Below are 20098 nucleotides of genomic sequence, written 5' to 3' on the forward strand. Positions count from 1 at the left end.
ATAAACTATGCAGACTATGCCCCTCGCCCCACCAGCAGGGCTCCATTTTCTGTGCTGAGGCTAATCTCAAAGTCTTACCATGGTTGGGCCACCCTTTCTCCTGTTTATTCCCCCACCCTGTTTCCCAAGCTACCAAAACCAACGACTCCACCATCTGCTCACCAGCAATGCGCTTACTGTTTGAGGCTTGTGATCTACCCTGGCTGAGATGTCAGACCTGGACAAGGCCATCCTGTTAACTGGAAGGCTGACGCCAGTGGTGACATCCGGTCGGTCCTCTCCAGAGTCTGCACCTAGCCCTGCTCTTTTCATCTTCGTTTCTGCACTGCAGAAGGCATCATGTAAAATGTGGCCGAGAAATGTAGGCTGCTGTTATCAGAAAATGGTGACAGATGGGGGAGTGGATTCCAACAGGCCTTCTGCTGCTTGGAAGACAGGGAATGACAGGAGGAACACCTTCTTGTAATTAGAACTACCTAATTTTGTTACTGTCAATGTTAACTTGAAACTTGTGTCTCCACGTGGCTAAACCCCCACCGGGAGTGGCTTACACTTTGTTGCAGTTATCTGAGTGACAGAAAGAGCAGTGGCTCCAGGGCGCCAGGGAGGTAGCAGCGTGGTGGTCTGTCCCTTATCTGAGGTTAGAGGAAACCGTGACCCCAGGAGCACTCGTGGACAGTCCTATCCCCTTCCACTGAGAAAGCAAGGCCACTGTTCAGAAGTAATTTTACTTTTGAGATTTATTGTTAAAGTTAGGCATCTGAGTGTGGATTTGTGTACATTGAGCACAGCTGCCTACGGAGGCCCAAAGAGAGAATGAGATCCCTGAAGCTGGAGTCAAAGGAACTGTGGACAGGGTGGGCGCTGGAACTCATCTCAGATATCCGAGAGAGCAGCTAGTGCCTTTATCTTTGGAGCCATCTCTCCAGACCATCACCTCCTTTTAAAAGATTTACTTTTTACTATTTTTACTTTGAAAAGTACCAAATTTGACAAAATATGTTAAGTTTTCTCATAGCTAAAAAACACTTTTTTCCTCTTATGGGGGTGGGAATCACAAAATGAAAAGGACAGAATAAATACTCTTTTTTTTCTTGGATTTTTGAGACAGGGTCTCTCTCCGTAGCCCTGGCTGTCCTGGAACTTGCTCTGTAGACCATGCTGGCCTTGAGCTCATAGAGATCTGTCTACCTCTGCCTCCAAAGTGCTGAGATTAAAGGCATGCACCACCAAGCCCAGCCAGAATTAATGTTCTTGTATAAAGTTTTGTGTGCAGAAACTCACTCATTTTAGTCAAAGGGTAGATTTGTCTAATTCTAGACAAGAAACCTCTTCAATTTACTCAAAATAATTCAGGTTTTTAAAAGCTACAGTCCTAGAATAGACTGTTTATACCAGTACAAAAAGTGTAACACTACTAAGAAATACTTTATATTGTAATATGAGCAGTTTGTACAAGTTTTATAAAGTTCACATGAACTGAGAATCAGAATGTTTTCCCATTAAAACTCTCTGCTTCATGAGAACTAGAATAAAGAGTTAGCAGAACAAGAAAATCTGCAGGAAATACACAGAATTTAAATTCAGGTTTTATCTCCTCATTTAGGAACTTTTAACAGCGTAAGAGGAATTGTTTACAGCATTAAACATGTAATGTTCCCTCGAGTGTGATCGTTGAGTCCAGATTTTCCACCTCCAGTGATTATTTGGTTATTTTAGAAAGCCGCACAGAATTAATGTTCCAGAACACCAGCTACAAAGTGCTACATGCATATATGAATCAGACGAGCCCATGTCAAATTCCAGGATGCAGCCAGCTGGAGACCATGAAGGCAGAGTTACATAGACGTCCCACAGATGATAACAGATGTAACAACGTTCAGACTGCCTCTCCTACAAATACTTACTATTAAGGTTTAAAAATTCACAAGAATATTTCCTTAATATGAGATAATCCAAACAGCCTTCTTTACCTTAAAACCAATAAAAACAACTTAGCCAACAGTGAACAAAAAGTTCCAAGCATAAAAACATGCAGAAGGAGGAAGGACAAAACTCCATGTTTTGTATTTTCTAGCAGGTGTGCATTCTGGAGGACGAACTGCGCAATTTAAAATTCATAGATTTGCAAGGGCCCCACACAATGACTCTGAAGCAGATTACATATATTTGGGGAAAAAGGTCCAGGCTGTGGTAGAGACTCAGCTTACAGTCCCACCCAAAACTAAGAAGAAACTTGTTAGCCACCACAAAAAATTAGGGACTGGGGTGTTGTGGGGATGGTCTCTTAGTTATATGAAGAAAAACCAAGAACCCCCAGAATATTCTATTCTATATAAGAAACATTGATTGCCTGTTCCCATATTCCTTTAAAAAGAGACACAGACCAGGGTAAATTTGTATGTTTCAAAGATCATTGTCTAACAAATAATGGCGGACCGACAGACCTCATGTAGGGAAACCCCTCTGAGGTAACAATTCAGTAAGCTAAAAAACACTTTAAAGTTTATATTGACTTTAAAATCCATCTGAATACCAGTGTCCATTTCCCAGTGCTACAAATCATGAGGAACTTAATTTAAGAAGCACCCTCGGCTCCCACACGTTCCCTTAACCAACATCACAGACTCTCGGATGGGACTATGGCTAGCTGACGTAGTAGCTGTAGCTCAACTCAGAGAGGCCTTCTGAAGCAACGAATCTTCCCTAATTGTAATCTTGTTCAAAGAGCTGGGCCTGGGCGTGCTGGCACTCAATCCCAGCACTTGGGAGACAGAGGCAGGTGGACCCTGCTGCTACACACAGTAAGTTCTAGGCCAGCCAAGGTTACACAGTGAGACCCCCCCCCAAAAAAAAAAAACAAAAAACAAAAAAAAAAAAAACAAGCAAGTGAACAAACAAAACAAACCCCCGCCCTTTTTTTCTAAAGAGCACATGACCCTCAAGCCGTATGTCCTACTCTCATGCGCCATTCCTCTTCACCGGAACCCTTAGCTTTTCTAATAAGCAATGCCCTTATTTGGCTATTGTGAAGATAAAGCTATTTGTTCCGTAAACCACACCCCCAACTTTTCAACAGTCACATTTATAAAAATGCAGACTCTGCATCTACTTTATTACAAAAGGAAATATATTTGTGCACATAATTACTATAGACACAGGGATCTTCTGAGGGGCTCAGACTCAGCAGTCTGAGTGCACCTCACTGAAGCACACTTACTTATAAAAACATGTTGCCTTTGCCGTGTGAAAAGCGGGTATTTAGTTCCCTGGATTTCTTTATGAGGGCTTTTTTCTGAGCTTCATCAAACCGATTAACCTTGAGGTCTTTATCACGGTCAAATGGTATTCTCTCTTGGTGCTTGTTTCTATCTTCAGCAGCCTTATTCTTTAACTTTTTATGATGAATGTCCATGAGGGATTCTGATCTTTTTGATTCCTGTGGAAAGTAAGGAGAACAGAAATAGCAACCTGAGCTCACATAGGTTACAAAGAGTCTATAGCCACGAAGCAGACTGGACCAGGGCATGTTATTAAGAGATATTTGCAAACCCTGATGAGGGTTTCTGGATCCAAGATGGCATCTATGAAGAAAATGGACACGGGTGGCAAATATGATTCAGATTTTGCTAACTCCGTGCAGCAAAAGAGTAAGAAAGGAAGGGCGTGCAGTCGTTATGGTTACAGAAATCCTAACAAGAATATAAACCAAGAGACGGACAGTTTTATTCCCACCTCACAGATGAACTGGTCCCTGAAGCCATTCGGGTAGAAGGAGGTGAAGGTGCTGACAGGTGGAAGCCAAAACAGAGGGAAAGATGAAAATAAGGAGCGTCCCAACTCCAGGCTTGTGCAACGGCGCAGGCCAGAGCGGAAAGGCGTTATCACCCACTGTTCTGCTGGTACTCTTTCCCCGAACCTCCCTCACTTTCCATCTCCTCTAAGCTTGTGTGGGTGCTCAATTTCCAGGTCTAAATAGGTACCATTTTCAGACAAGGTCTGTGCAAGGGCAACTGATTTAATAAGTTTAGGGCTTTGCTGTGGACCTGAGCAGACGAGCCGGGGATGCAAGGATTAGCATGGGCGCCTCAAAGCTGGGTGGATGTGCACACACCCAGGGCTGCAGAGAATGGCTTCCATGACAGGGACAGTGTGAGCCATTTTCAGGCATTTACCATGACTGTCCTTTACTTAAGTCTTTAAAAAAAAAAAAAAGTGCATGTGTGTGATCTTGCATGAGTTTCTTTGCACCACACCTGTGCAAGAGCCCAGAGAGGCCAGAAGAGGGATTGGTGTCCCAGAACTGGAGTTACAGGCAGTTGTAAGGTACCCCGGGGTGCTGGAAACTGAGCTCAGGTTCTCTGCAAGAGTAGTAAGCACTCTCAACTACTGAGCTGGCTCTCCAGCCCCTCATGTCGTCTTTCTCAACACTGACTTTTCCTGTAAGTCATCTGTAAAGGCTTTCTTTACGGCTATGGATTTCAAAGATAAGATGGCTACCTTACATCACAATCAATATTCGGTGGTAAGAGCTTGTTTTTGTCATTCCTATTCTTTTCATTTAGAAGCAGAGTGCAGTTGATTTTAAGTAATCAGAGAGAGAGAGAAAAATAGGACAAAAACGCAGAAAACCAGCAAACTCTGGAGGACAAGTCAGAAGGCAGCCTGGACTATGTAGTGAAATCCCAGTACAAAACAAAATGGAAAAGAGAGGAAGAGAGAGAAGGAGAAAGAGATTATTTATAGCTTTATGTATTTTCTTTTCTTACTTACATTGTATGAAGACACTTGCTCAGCCAGTCTCTTATCCCTTTCTGACAGTCTGTTCTCTTCATCTTTCTTACTGAATGACTTCCTTGCTTCTTGTATTTCCTGAAGAATGAACAAAATAACATCATTTAAAAATAGAATTTAAAAGAAATACTATTAATTTTACTTAGATTAAATGACAAAATACTGCACTAAAGCCAGGGTGGTTAAATTCCTCCCAGTCAGAACTGCTACACACTTGAGAAGGGATCAGTTAGCGCAGGAGCGTGTGACGTCCTGAGAAAGAGAGAACAGTGCGGTCCAAGCTAAACCCCTCTTCAATCATCCAACTGGAAGAAACTCACGATGAGTCTGGACTAACAATGACAAAATGTTGGAAAATAGCACATGAGAAATCTTCCACTGTTTTCAAAAATAGTAAAAATAAAAAGTATATACATATTGACAAAAACGGAGGGGGGAAAGAAGAGAGAGAAAGAATAAGAAAATGACATTATCATCATTCAACGATGGTATGAGTGGTCTATGTAGAAAACCCATGAAACCTACCAACACACTAGAGCTAACACAAGCTGGGAGAGCAAAGGCGTGTGCCACAAAGTCAGAGGACGGACCACAGCAGAAACACACGCACATGCACACATACACTCGTTACAGTGCCCTGTGGGACCCTGTAATTAGAGAAGGGTTACAGCGATACTCTAGAGAACACCAGAGTGAGGAAGCTACACAAGCGTGACTGTACAGCATTTTGAAGGCATATTTCAAAATTGCTTTTGCTTAGGAAAACCTCATATACTTTCCAGCATCCTCATGGAGGAGGCTCACAGCTGTCTGTAACGCTAGTCTCAGGGAGATCTAACAACCTCTTCCGGCCTCAGTGGGTGTCATGCGTGCATGTGGTGCACAGACACACAAGCAGGCAAAATCCTTGTACATTAAGAAATAAAATAAAATAAAAACTTTAAAAAGCAGCTAAGAGAAGTGGACAGTTCACGCCTGTAATCCCAGCCCTGGGAAACTAAGGCAGGAGACTGTTGAGTTAGAGGTTATTGAGCTATAGTAAAACTTTGTCTCAACAAAACCACGACAGGCATCCCAGAACTACTAGCTTCTGGACTATTTAGACCTGGCATCATGTATTGTTTTTTTACTTCTATGCATACTGGATCGCCTCACCTATTCCCATACTTAAATTTCTTTTAATCTCTGGGACCACCGAGGAGTTATGAGGTTGTAAAGTCTATCAGGAAGGATGCCAAAATGTGGAGAACTCAACACAACACCCACCCTTTGACACCTCTTTTTAAAAAATATCATTTACATTTTGAGGGGGCAAACATATGCCATGGCGTGCACATGGAGGTCGGGACAGCATGAGAGTCATCTCTCCTTCCTCCAAGTGGGTCCTGGGGACTGAACCTAGGCTATCATGCCTGGGAGAAAGCACCTTTACCCACTGGGCCAGCCCACTGCTCCCCACCTTACCACTTCTAACTCAGAACCAACTCTCCACAAAACGAAAGCTCAGACAGCTTTCATCTTATCTTTTTCTTTCTATCACCTGCAACCAAACGCAAGAATTCAACTCATAGCTTCATGTGGCAAATGGAAATCCTTAGGTGCAAGCGCTGCTGAGCAAGAGAGAATAAATCAAATGTTGAGCTTTTTAGATCAGAACTGATAAAGCTATCATCACAAGGTGACAAACACTTTATAGCAATTTAGACCAGTTAGATGGAGTAAGTTTAACGAGTAGTGCCAGGGACACTGGTTCAGTTTCTAACACCCAACAGACTGCTTCTTAGTAAACAAAAATGTAAAAGCTAATACACTTTATGTACACAGCCTTTTGTACCTTTGTAATCTGTTTAACACAGCAGTGGAGACACTTTTGCCACGCTGGCAGTACCCACGTGTGTACACCTGCTCCAGTATTCTGAGAGGTTATCTATGGGTCACTTCATTTGCTAGGTTAGCCTGCAAGGTTAGTTTTCTTTCAAAGAAATTTACCATTTCATGTATAGTAGAATGGTATATAGAATAGTATATCAGTTCATATATGGTATAAAGACCAGGGGGTTTGGAGTTAGAAGTTTAAAAATGATTTTTTTCTGGTGGTCATTTCCTAGCTCTGTGACAGCCTGTGAAGGGTGTCCTCAGGAAGGGGGGTTTCCTGTCCATAAAATAAGGGTGCGTAACCCAGTCTTGGAGCTTCACTTAGTTTTTAAGAATGGCGGCAGGATGGAAGATGGAATCAAGGACTGTGACTATTGTGCAGAGGATGATCATACGTTTCTTTCAGAATCACAATCTCAAAAAGTAGTGCTGCGGGGGCTAGCACTGCACAGGAAGTTAGGGAGCACGGACCCAGGGGAAAGACTGCAACTGGCTCGGAGAGGCGGCGGTGGGAGGATTGCGGACTCAAAGGAAGGTTCGGGTGACATGAGTGAGGCAACAACACTAGGAATGAGAAACAGAGAAGAGGAGCTCGAGGCAGGGTGGGAGGGAGCAAGCAGACCAGACAAAGGAGAGAGCAGGGCGTGGACCAGCACCAGCCAACTGGCTGTCCCGGCTCCAGGCTGCTGAGGTACTACTGCCCTTTCTCCTGTCCTTCAAGCAACTGCACAAGCTGGGCAGAAGTAAGGATGGCTTCCACCAAGAAACTTCCACCCAGACAGCCACCCCACAGACAAAGGCTTAGACATGAAGTAACCAGGAACAGACAGAGCCCTCGCTGGCTCTGAGAACAGACAGAACTTGGTGTAGTTAAGAGCACCTGAAACACTTGCCAAGTTGGAGTGAGAAACAGCAGCTCGTGACTAACAGCTAGCAGACTGTCAAGTTCAGCAGCTAATAAAGCTTAAGTCAGAGAGGGACAGGGGGAGGCTTTGACTATCCCTAGCTAGGTCAGCACATAACCAGGACATTTCTCTGGTTGACCAGGGAACATGCATAGAGCATCTGGGCTCTCCATTACTTTCCTGATGGTCTAGAGAACTAACCCACATCACAGTAGTTACTCAGCCCTTGTCTAGTCTTTGCCACAGACCTGTAAAAAACCGACACAAGAGAGTTCTTGGAAACTCCCACTGCTCTAAAGAGTTCCAATTTTCCTAAATTTCACACTTGTCCTCAATTTCTCACATCTCTGTAATCCTCCTGAATAAAGCTTGCTTCCACTTTGCATGATGCTCATGGTACCATGTCTTCAGTCTTTACTAGTGTGAGACAAGGAACTCAGAGCCAGCATCCCAGGCCTTTTAGATCATGTACAACTGTTCTGTTGCCCCCAACACTCTGCATCAGCAGTATCCTTAAATAATTTTGTATTGTACCATTGCAAGTCCAAGCAAAACTGGACAGAATACATCAATAAAAATCAAGGAAAGAAAAACACCCTGTTACCTTAGCTTTCCTTTCCCGGTCGGCTGGAGTGTCTGTCCAGGCAGACCGGTCTCCGGATTTGTCATCAGCTCTTCTCTTAAAGGTTCTTGGTCCAAGACCAAAGTCTTTCATTTCCGGAGGAAGCTCAGTCATCCATGACTCTCTTGTGATGAGTTTAGATGAATCCTGTGTGAGAAGTAAAGTTAAACACAAAGCAGTAAGTCCAGTGTGGTGGCTCACACCTTTAATCCCAGCACTCAGGAGGCAGAGGCAGGGGGATCTCTGTGAGTTCCAGGCCAGCTGGTCTATAGAGCGAGTCCAGGACAGCCAAGGCTACACAGAGAAACCCTGTCTTGAAAAATAAACAAACCAAAAGAACAAAAAAGCCAAAGCAGCTGTGCACGGTGGCACACAGAGGCAAGCAGATTTCTGTGTTCAAGGGCAGTGTTGGCTACATAGTAAGCCAGCACTACAAATGAGACTCTGTCTCAAAACAAAATCCCCATACAAACAAAGCTATAAATAAACATAAATGTATGTATGTATAATACACACTTTCCCTCAACTTCTCCTATCTCTCTGCACATTCTCTGCTACTTCCTAGGGGGTGGAGAGTTGGCTCAGAGGTTAACAGCTCTTGCTGTTCTTGCAGAGGATGCAGGTTCAGTTCTTAGCACCCACATGGTGGCTCACAACCGTCTGTAACTCTAGTTCCAGGTGATCTGACTCCCTCTTCTAACCTCCTCAGACACCAGGTGTATACTTGGTGCACATGCATACATACAGGCAAAACACTCATATACATAAAATCAATCAATTTTTTAAAAAGCCTTTGAATACTTACATCATCTCCTTTGGTCAATTTTTCCTTCATTCTCTGGGCCCTTTTTTCAAACTCTGCCGTTACGCTATAGTTACTAGGTCCTTTTGCAGGCATTGGTCCAACAATACCCTCATCTTCACTGCTCTCTGCTTCCTTTTAAAACAAGACAGCATCTTTAATCTAAGAAGAGACCGATTATCTTAAACTACTTGGAATTGAGCTGAAATGGATTACACACAAACAATAAAGCAAACAAAAATACATTGCTAGCACATCATCAACAGTGAGCTTTCCCTTGGTTCCCTTGGAGAGGATAGCTTCACAGCTATGGACTACCTCATGTCTCTTCCTGCATCACCGGAGACCTCATTATATCATTCCTATTTGTTTCTGTTCTCTTTCTCCCTCCCCCTCCCTTCTTCTCTCCCTCTTTTGTGTTGCTGGTAGGAACCAGGTTTTGTATGCAAGGGCTCTCCTACTGAGTCACTTGTCCAAGCTTTCAACCCTCTGATTGATGGACGGAGATCTGGCCTTCAAATCCCTTCTGATATGGCGTTCCTGGTATTTACTACCAATTGGTCAGAAATAACATTTTTGAAACCTGTTTTGCTCTCTGTTCATGAAATGCCTCTTGGAATATGGCAAGTGAGTCAGGGTGTTACTATCAGCTTGTATGAAACAAGAATCCTGTGACAGCTCCCCAAACACGACTGGGATGTGTTAATACAGTTCCCAGCATTGATGACAGACTGCACAGACAAAACACTGTTGTGACACCTCTTGTTCTCTCTCTCTCTTTGATTTAACATTTCTTTGAGTGAGCTATCCCTTTCTCCTACCTCGTCTTCAGCACTCGAGATTCTCTTTCCCATGTCTTGTACTCTGTTGGTGAGGCTTAACTCTGAGGTTTTTGTTTGACATCCTAAATTTTTCATTTCCAGTTTTATTTCACTTTGAACTTTCTTTAGAGTAATTCTATTTCTTCATTAAATTCTGCTTCCAAGTCTTGAATTGTTTTCGCTATTTCATTCAACTATTTGTATTTTCAAACTTCATTGAGGGATTTATTCATACCCTTTTTAAGGTCCTTGAGTCTATCCACAATTGCTATCTTAAGGGCCTTGTCTTGTGCTTCAGCTATACTGCATTTTTCAGGGCCTGCTGTAATAAGGTTACTGGCTTCTGGAGGAGGCGAGTTGTCTTGACTGTTCATGTTTGTGTTTTTGTACTAAGATCTAGGTGTCACGTTTGAGGTATTTCTTGGTGTCTGTCTCAGGTCCTGTCATTGTTGGGTGGGTTTTCTGTTCTCTGGCTGCTGTTGCCCTTCCTGTTGCAAATCAAGCAAGGTGGCTGTAGGTCCCTGGTACACATGCCTCTGTATGTTGATGGGTGAAGAAAAGAATGTAGATGGGCTGGGAGGAAAGGCCGAGAGGGTCTGTGGTCAAGAGCTAGGGGGACTGGGGTCCACATGAAGAGACAGAATCCACAGGGAATGTAGGTGGGTAGCAGAGGGGCTCCTGAAGCAGGCTGCTACCTACAGAACGAACATCAGGTCTGGACAGATCCTTATGGAGGACAGGATGGACAGTGAAAATCACTAAGTCCCAGCCCAATGTGGGCACTGAGGGCCACAGTAGGTGGTAGCGGCCATGAAGGAGTGGAGATGGGCTAGAACTGCATCATGTTCTGAAGTTGGCTGGGAACCACACCTACGCTATGCACACAAGCCAGCGTCTCCACTAAGAGACGTAAACGCTGACCTTCTGTGCAGCAGGGTTGCTTGAGACGCTGACTGCTCTCTTGGTTGGCAGTGTATCTTTTCTTAATAAACTCTCTCTGCTACTGATGCACCTGTGTCTATGCTCACTTCCTTGTCTGGATCACAAGGACCTGCAACTCCTTTGGCGATGTCTACTGAGCCCTAGTATCTATGATAGCAACTTTATTTGAAAACACGATAGAAGTTATGCACCATTCTAGGCCATTTTCCACAGCCCTAGCTCTTTTTGTTTTATTTTTGTGGTAACAGTTCTTACCACTCTATTGTAGAAGAACCTTTACCATTTGCCCTCTTTGGAACCATGAAACTGGGGGAAAACTTGTATAATTCAAAGCCATCCAGTTTGGTCTGGCTAGTACTAACTTGACAGGCTTAGGCATGAGCATGTTATACAATTTTGGTCAAATGTGGATAGAGAGCCTACAGGAAACTTTCAGGAAGGCTTCCCTTCCTCTACCAGAGGTGAAGGCATCCATTCACCTTCAGCATCTGGACACTGGGAACTGCATGTCAATGTGAAGACTTTGGCAAGTGTAAGGGGTATAAAGAAAGCAATCATCTGAAGGGGGATTAGCATGCCTAAGAAGACAGGAAAAAAAGATGAAAAAAATGGAGATTATGTTGTTAAATTACCCAATCTCAGACTGATCTTACTTCTAGACCTCTTATGTATCGAACACACTTTCTTTGCTTTTAGAAAGCAAAGTGTGCACCACTGTGATGGTTAGCTTTGACTGTCACTGTCAATATGACATAATGTAGAATCACCTGGGAAGTCTCAGTCAGGAACTGGCAAAATCAGGTTGGCCTATGGGCACGAATGTGAAAGAAGGGTTATCTAGATGATGTTAACTGAGGCAGGAAGAGACACCCACTGTGGGTGGCACCATTCCCTAGGCAGAGGATCTTTATTGTGTAGCAGTTTCCTCCAAAGTTAAAACCTTCCACCTTATCAGGGAATTTAAGACAGGGAGTAAAAAGAATTGAAAATATCAGCCTTCAAAGGCAAGGCGCACAAACCGTAACACCTGACAGTCTTGTTTTGCTAAGAGTTACCAGGTGCGAGAACAGCTTCTGTTTTATCTCCGGGTGTTCTATTCTCAGAGTAAGCGACAGTGTGTTAAGAGAATCATTTGGAGTCTTCTCTCTCATGTGAACCACATGATTACAGATACCATTCAGGTTCTGTGTTTGTTATACATTTCAGTCTTTAAGTGAAAACTTTCCAAACCTCTGAGTTGAAGAATGATGACACTTGTCCTGGATCCTCTCTGCCTCTGTCACTTTTCTGTGGAGACTTAATGAAACCAGGTGGCAATGCAGGACCTATCATAGGCCTGAAAAGAAAATATACTATCATTATTCTCTCATGACTTTAAAGGCTGTTTTCAGAATAAAAGTTCACAATCATAAGAAAGTCAGCCAATAACAAATATTGAAAGTAAGAATTTTTGGAGCATTATATTCACTAGTATTAATAGTTTCTTACTAAGTGCTTAAAAACTTAATTTTTTGCACCTGTTATTTTCTACTTCACTTTAAATGAAAAATATTTTCATTTCTTTATAGGAATGTGTGTGCATATGGAGGTCAGAGGACAACTTTAGGAAATGGGTTCTCTTTGTGAAACCGGGGATTGAACTCAGTCTCTCAGACTCGCCAACCAGATTCTACAGTAAGATGTTTTTGATAGGCCTGTACTCATGAGGATATTTTCCATCTTGTGCTCTGACTTCCATTCTGTTTTGGTATTTGCTATCTACTGAAGAATTCCACTGGGCCTTGTAATTACAGTCAGGGCTACTTAAGTAGGAAGTGTGTTTTTCTAAGGACCGCTACAGCAGGTACACAGAACAGATGCCAGCAGTCAGGGGCAGTGCACCACAGCAGTGCAAGCCTGCGCACAGTCCTTGCTAATAATCCAGTGATGATGCAGGGGCAGCGAGGAATGCAGCTGGTCCACTGTGCCCTGCAGATGGAGGAGACGGTGCGGTGCCAATCACAGCTCACTGGGTGCATGTTTCTAGTTCCACATATGCCACTGTACTTTGCGAAGAATTAATAGCCAACTCAACACAGCCAGTAGAAGTGAAGCTGGAGTCTAAGCCCTGGACCGTTTGGTGTCAAATTTCATGATTTTTAAGAGTTGCCTTCTCAGGCAACTGTCATCAATACGAGAGAACTGCCTCAATCCCGAGCCTTTTGTAGAAAGGAAAACCTACTGTCCTCTCACGTCATACCTTCAGTTCCTTTATCCAGTGTTTTCCTCAGGGTTCTCCCTGGTCAGTGTCACCTACCCAGATGCCACTGAGGCCCTAAGCTGGATTTCCACGTGGTATCTTATTGACTTAGAGCCTCCCTGACAGGCTTCGTGGCAGAGGGGAAACAGTACTGAGAGTCGATGGATCTGACCACTTAATAATCTCCTCTTGCTTCAGGAACCAAGACGAGTATAACAGTTTTTTATATGAATGCATACAGCTACAGACTGGCAGAAAGATCCAATTAACTGCCATTTACAAGCTACAAGGAAATGTTAGAAGTTTTCTTTTTTTCTAAGTATATTTCTTCCCAGGGCTACACAGACATTAATTGTTCGATTTTATGACTTTAGAATTTGTGGAGATAAAATTTGTGGTATAAGCTTAGAAGACAGTAAATATATTGGGCCAATGAGAAAGCTCAGTGGGTAAAGGCTCTTGCAGACAAGCTGAGGACCTGAGTTCAATCCCTGGGACTCAGAGAGTAAAGGGGGAGAATCAAGTCCCACAAGTAGTCCTGTGACTGCCACCTGTTCAGTGATGTCATATGTGTGTCCCCCATGAACAAATCAAATAATAAATATTTAAACAGAATTATATAAATATATATAAAATGTAAGACAGCCATGGCATTCTACAGTTGTATCAGAGATTTTTTACTTCAATGTATACTAGTATTTATTTCACACATGGACTTCAATGTCCAAAATATTCTTTTCTTTTTTTTTTTTTTCACTTTTTAAAACTGAAAATAGATTTTTTTTTTCCCCATATAATATATTCTGATTACGGTTTCCCTTCCCTCAATTCCACTTAGATCCTTCCGGCCTCTCTACCCACCAAAATCTACACCATATCTTTCTCTCTCATTAGAAAACAGGCATTTAAAAATAAAACAAACAAAGCAGAATATGATAAAACAAATAGAAAAAAAAAAGAGTCAAAAGAGAAAGCACAAGAAACACATCTGGATATAGATTTGCTCACAGAATTCTCATAAAAACACAAGATCAGAAACCATCATGTATGAGCAGAAGACCTGTAAGGTAAAGAGAACGCCCAGACCAAAATGTAATTTTCAAGAAAGGAGCTGCGGCAGATTAAGTACACTATGAGTACAGCTTGTCCAAAATGCCTGGACATGAGCATTTCAAACTTCAGATTCTGGACTATTTATAGATGCATGGTGAGAAACCTTGGGGAAGGGGTCTCAAGTCTAGATATAAAATGCATTGCATTTCATATACACCTTTTGCAAATAGCCTAAAGGCAATTGTAGATGATATTCTACCTGATAACTATATACATAAAACAAGGTTTGTACATACTAAATAGCAGACTTGTGGTATCATGCTGGCTTCACTCAAAGGCTAGGATTTGGAAGCATTCTGGATTGTAGATTTTGAGGTGAGTGATGGTTCATCTATAATGGGTTCTTCTGAAGGAAGGTTATATCCCAGGGGACAGCAGCTTATCTATAAAGGCTAGAAGCAGGTCCTAACTTTTATGCTTTGAGACTAGCATCTGTGTACCTGGATCACTGGTGCTACTTTCAAAATGTAAAAAGCATTCTTTGTTTAGGAATGCCACAAAATGGCAGTAGACTGTGTAGCCCTGCTATACCTAAAAGAAACAGAGTTACATGGAAATTAGGTATTGACACATAAAGTCCTAAACTCTGAATACAAAAAGAAACAGCCACCTCTTCTACATACTCTTACATACAGGCATGCATGGAATATGTATTATATTAGTAAATTGTCATGTGCTCCTTAAGCTCCCCGAGAAGGGGTTCTGGATGTGGGTCCCACTTCAAAACCAAGCGTGTTTGTCTCCAAGACCCCTTGTTCAGAGACAGGCTGGCTCCCAGCCCTATGAGACAGGGAAAGGAGAACAGAAAACATGCCTCTCTCTCAACCCCCCAAAAAAGTCACGAGCCTGAGTCCAGGAGAGCAAATCAGTTGGGTAGAAACATGGCTCTAGAACACAGCTTCACAGTGAGGCCTGCCCAAAACCTTCCAAGAGCAGAAGACCCTGCTACTGTTTGCCAGGGTATAAAAATGCACGTTGTGGGAATGGCTAGTTGAAGTCTTACCCAGGAGCAGACTTTCTGTTTCTCTTTGTCTGTCAGGGGCTCTAGCTGTTTTCCCAGTGCTTTTCCAGTCATTTCTGCTGGATGAAGTGAGTGCCTGCCTTGATGTTCTACTGTGTATCTGCTGTTTGAGTCTTCTAGTCTCTGTTGCTACATACTAATAAATTTGTTCATTCAAAACTAAAAGGATGGCTATCATGGGTCAGTCTCTGTATAAAACAATATAATATTCTGAACTTTGGCGGAAGTTGAGTGTGGTGGTGCACACCTTTAATCCCAGAACTCAGGGAGGCAGAGGCAGGTGGATTACTGTGAGTTCAAGACCAGCCTAGTCTATCTACAAAGTGAGTCCAGGACAGCCAATGCTACACAGAGAAAGCTTGTCTCAAAAAACAAAAACAAAATAGTTGAAACATTATACATTATCACCTTGGAGGAGAGTCATCCTGCTTCTTAAACCCAGGAGGAAGGGCTGGCCCAAAAAACCCATCATCATCATCATCATCATCATCTCTTTCTTGGTTTCTCCTCTGCTTTCTGAAAACAAAATGTATCATTACATTAAGTTAAAGATACGTTAAATTTTTATAAAAAGCTTTAATTTTGAAAGAAAAGATTAACTTTAAGTAGATATCTAAACACTGAAACACTAAAGTCATCCTGTCAAAACAAAACAACAGCAAGCCCTAGATGGCAGTGCATTACAACAGTTCTTAATCTTTTGCTGGAGTTTATCCTCAGTTTCTTATTTACCAGGACTAGATCAGTATTCTGTATCTTGTGGAGAATTCAAGACTCCACTAAGTGAAAGATCTCAGCAGTCTGTGCGGCCCTTTCTTAGTGAAATGCATGAGTTCAGCTTTTATTTTCCCTCTCAGAAGCACTGTTAAGTTGCCTTTTCTGTCTCATAATCTTGAAAGGGCATAAAAACCTTATTAATCTGTAAAAAAACAAAGGTTCAACTTATCTACCTGACCCATGGTTCATAAGGCTAGATTAGAAGGGAATCATTTATATAAACAGAACATCCCGCTGCATATCAATTTAAAAAAGAACGTCTATGCGATTACTTATAGTATTTAGTTATTTCAATGACACGTTAAGGAAACCCTCTTATATATAATCTTATTGGGCTAGAGATGTAGCTCAATGGTAGACAGTCTGCCTATCTTGCTCAAAGCCATAGGTTTGATTCCCTAGCACCATGTACACAGACTATTAATTCATTAATTCACCCATTTACTTTAAGCATCTCTATATGCACACACTACTAGAATACGCTGTTTTTTATTTTTATTTTATTGTTTTGGAGACAGGCTCTCACTATGTAGCCCTGGCTAGCCTCTAACTCACATGGATCAGCTGGCTCTGCCGCTGGCGTGCTGGGATTAAAGGTGGGTACCACCTCACCCAATTGCAATAAGCTTCTTTATAGAAGATTTTGTGAAATGCCACAGGAGGTGACCTCTTTCCTGTGCTGCACAAATCCAAATACAGGGTTCTAGTAGCCACGGGTTCCAGCCAACTTAGGAGAGGTGTGAAGCTTGGTTCGCTGTCTAAGTTAGTGATTTACCTTGCGGTTGGACCAGTGTCATCTTCTTCAGACAAAGAACTGCTGTCCTCGTCACTGTCTGAGGAGTCCGAACTGCTGCTTCTGTAGTCAGGGGGCAAAGCTGGCCCTGCGACTGTACAAGGTCAGATGAGTATGTTATGGCTCTTTTACCAAGTCCTCCTAGCTGGAGTTTTCTTTCCAGACACAGCTGGCTAGCGTTTACTATGGACTTTTATTTTCTAAATATTCATCTACCAACTCTCCACCCATCAGGGACAGAGAAAATACTTCTAAAGAAACAAACATGAAAAAAGTTCTGCTACTGAAAAGTTAAAACTTGTCTGTGTGGACTGGTGAAGAAAGGTCACTCTGACAAGGCATTTGGGTGACACAGTGGCCATACAGCAATTCACAAGAACATGCTAGACAGAGGAAAGAGTCAGCAGAAAAGAACAAGCTATGCACTCTCCTGAACCACCTGATGCTTGAGGCTGAAGAGGTTCGTATGTCTAACACAAAGGAGGGCAAGGCTGTAAGCTTTGGAGATGAATTCTTTGGCTTTGAATTTGTACTTCGCCACTTACTCACTACGGGAGTTGTGAGAGTTAGCTTAATCTGCCTGTGTTACTTTGTTTAAGCCCCGGATCATGAGTCCTGACAAGAAGGAAACACTGAAGAATTGTATACAGATAAGCCCTGAGGACATTATGAAAAGTGCAACAGTTACAGGAACTCCCGACTGTTTGATCCCCTCCTCCAAGGGTACTTAGAACAGCTCATTCATCACACAGAACAGCAAATGCTAGGAGCTGTGGGCAGGGAGGGATAGGGGTTTTGTTCAACATACTTCAGTTCACGAGAAGAGCTTTAGAGATGGATGGACAGTGGTGGCTATGTAAACAGTATGAATGCCACTGAAATGCATGCTTTCAAATGGCTAATGTAGTACAGCCAATGAACATTTTATGAGAACATGTAAGAAAAATGCTAGTGTTTTAGTTAGGGTGTCTATTGCTGTGACGAAACACCATGACCAAAAGCTTGTGTCAAGATGACAAAAAAGACCACCAACCAGCATAGCATCTGTACATCTGTGTTTGTTGATACCTTAGTCACAGTAGAGAGGAAATGAAGCTAGCCTAAATGTCCATCAACAGATAAATGGACAGCAGAAATATGGTATAAAATATACAATGGGATTATTGTATATTCAACTGTATTATTGTGGATTATTGTGGATTCAGCTGTAAAGAAAAATGAAATCAGGAAAGTTTCAGGAAAATGGTTGTAATAAGAAAACATTCTACAGTGAGGTAACCCAGTTTCAGAGGCAAATACCCTGTGTCCTCTCTGATAGTTGCAGTCTAGCTTATAATTTTCGTGTATGTGTATAGAAGTGGGGCAAGTATGGACATAGGCCATGAAACTAGAGAGGAGACCACAAGGGGTTAAAAGTGGTATTGAAGGATCGGGGACATACAGGCAAAACAAAGGGGAAAGGAGGTTACGGGAGATGAGTGAAAGTCTAAGAGGGTTGGGGTGGGGGAGTGGAAAGAAAAATTAACAAAAATTTTATTTATTTAGAAAATGCCATAATTAGGGGTCTTGACAGATGGCTCAACCAACAGTTAAGAATGTACACTGCAGAGCGCCCAAGTTTGGGTCTCAGTACCCACATCAGGAGGCTCACAACTGCCTGTAACTACAGCTTCAAGATATTCCACAACCTCTAGCCTCCTCAGGTACCTGCATTCACATGCACATGGCGCCCCCCCGAATATAAATAATGCAACCTAATGCTTTGTATGCTAACTTTAAAAACTCTACAAGACAATACGACAAACAATTTAATAGGAAATGACCAAGACTTTATCAGAGCACAGTGGTAAAAAAATAACCAAAGAATAAGAAAAGTGGTCCATTTCATTTCCCACAAGGAAATGCAAATTAAAACTACGATGAAAATATGGCTTCAAAACACTAGATGGCAAAGACAGAGAGAAATGATTAGGGAAGGCACAGAACAATCAGAATTCCCATACTTGCTGAGGACTTTAGTAAACTGGTTTAATTCTGAAGCTGAGGGTGTATGTATGTGTGTGTGTGTGTGTGTGTATATATATATATATATAACTAATACATTAATATGTTGTTAATATACGTTATTAATATTTTGTAATATATTATTGCTTATATATTACTTGTATTGTTAATAAGTAATATTACATATAATGTAGTGAACTCTTTGTAAGTTAAAAACCGGAATCTATTCAAATGTCTGTCACCAGTAAAATGGGTAAATGAACTGCAGGGGATTTACCCAATAGAATTCATTCACTCATACGTTTTCAACTTTAATTGCATGGAAACTTTCTTGCTAACAAAGAATAAAGGGGATTTTTAAAAAAAAAAATGGCTACACTAGAAACAAGGGCTGGAAAGAAGACTCTGGTGGAGGCACGATCTCTGGGTAGCCAGAAAATCAGATTTAGAAAGAGTTGGATTATTCCTTCACTTTTGTTTTTTTTTTTTTTTTTTCTAAACTATAATCACTCCCAGCCTTCAATACACAATTGGAATACACAATAAATACAGAAAAGCATGACAGAGTGTGGCCTGCCTCTGCATGTTAAGGTTACAAGACATAGTGAAATGAAAACTGACAGGTCAACAAGTGACTGGAATAGATGTGTTAAATAAGACGTGACAATGCTCAAGAAGGTGACTCTTAAAACTAGGATTTGAAGGATGTGTTAGAGTTGTCAGGCATATAAGTACAACAAGTGCGGCCAAAAGGAAGCCTGTCTTCAAGGAAGCATAAACTTGGACTGTGTGAGCACTGGAGTGCGTGTGTGAGCCGGAACGATAGAATAAAAGGCCAGGAAGTCAGGCCGGGGAGGAGAGAGGCACTCGATCTTCGGCAGGCGTCTTCTAAGTTCGAAGGTATACAGATACGAAGTTCTGATTTGGGCTTCATCAGACTAGCCGTCCTCATTTCCTACGGAGGGTGGGATTTTCTTACTGATGGGGAGGGGGCTAAACAGACGACCGGACGAAGACTGGCCAGGTAGCACAGTCCACTGCAAACTGGGGCTGTATCGCCGTTTTAAGGATGCTGGTCAAGCCCCTAACACTCCCGCGTGCCCCGCAGGGCTGGCCGCGCCCCCTCCGCCGTGACGGCGGGCGCCCGCTGCGGCTTACCCGGGCTCGGGTCCCGCTCCTCGTCCTCGGCGGTCGCGTGCTCCTTGAAGCCTGGCGGCAGTGCCGGCCCAATCAGGTCCCTGGCCATTCGCTGCGACGCACGGTCGCTCGGAGCCCAAGCCGACCTGCACACGCAGTTCAGTTAAACCCAGCGGGGACGGCGGGCCGAGCCCCGCAGCCGCAAGTTTTTCCGGCCCCGTCTGATGACGCAACCCGCGCTCGGCTCTCGGGG

The 20098-nt window shown here is 42.7% G+C and overlaps 1 protein-coding gene across 1 annotated transcript; it reads right to left on the bottom strand.

Annotated features, from left to right (window-relative positions):
- Window positions 1-1576: 1576 nt before the first annotated feature.
- Gpalpp1 (GPALPP motifs containing 1) lies at window positions 1577-20061 on the bottom strand. The gene is made up of 8 exons (XM_055609786.1): window positions 19867-20061; window positions 16687-16798; window positions 15543-15650; window positions 11992-12097; window positions 9002-9133; window positions 8179-8343; window positions 4774-4872; window positions 1577-3439 (listed from the first exon to the last, which is right to left on the bottom strand). The coding sequence occupies exons 1-8, from the start codon at window positions 19952-19954 to the stop codon at window positions 3221-3223; spliced, it is 1029 nt and encodes a 342-aa protein (XP_055465761.1). The 5' UTR covers window positions 19955-20061; the 3' UTR covers window positions 1577-3220.
- Window positions 20062-20098: the final 37 nt, after the last annotated feature.

The sequence above is a fragment of the Psammomys obesus genome, unplaced genomic scaffold (genome assembly GCF_907164565.1).
Source record: "Psammomys obesus unplaced genomic scaffold, mPsaObe1.curated_primary_1811, whole genome shotgun sequence".
In the NCBI taxonomy this organism is placed as follows: Eukaryota; Metazoa; Chordata; class Mammalia; order Rodentia; family Muridae; genus Psammomys; species Psammomys obesus.

Coding starts and splice junctions, on each gene's coding strand:
- Gpalpp1 (XM_055609786.1), bottom strand. CDS start 19,954: ATGGCCAGGGACCTGATTGGGCCGGCACTGCCGCCAGGCTTCAAGGAG. Junction 8,344..9,001: donor AATTGACCAAAGGAGATGAT/GTAAGTATTCAA, acceptor CTTCTCACACAG/GATTCATCTAAACTCATCAC. Junction 4,873..8,178: donor ACCGGGAAAGGAAAGCTAAG/GTAACAGGGTGT, acceptor TTCATTCTTCAG/GAAATACAAGAAGCAAGGAA.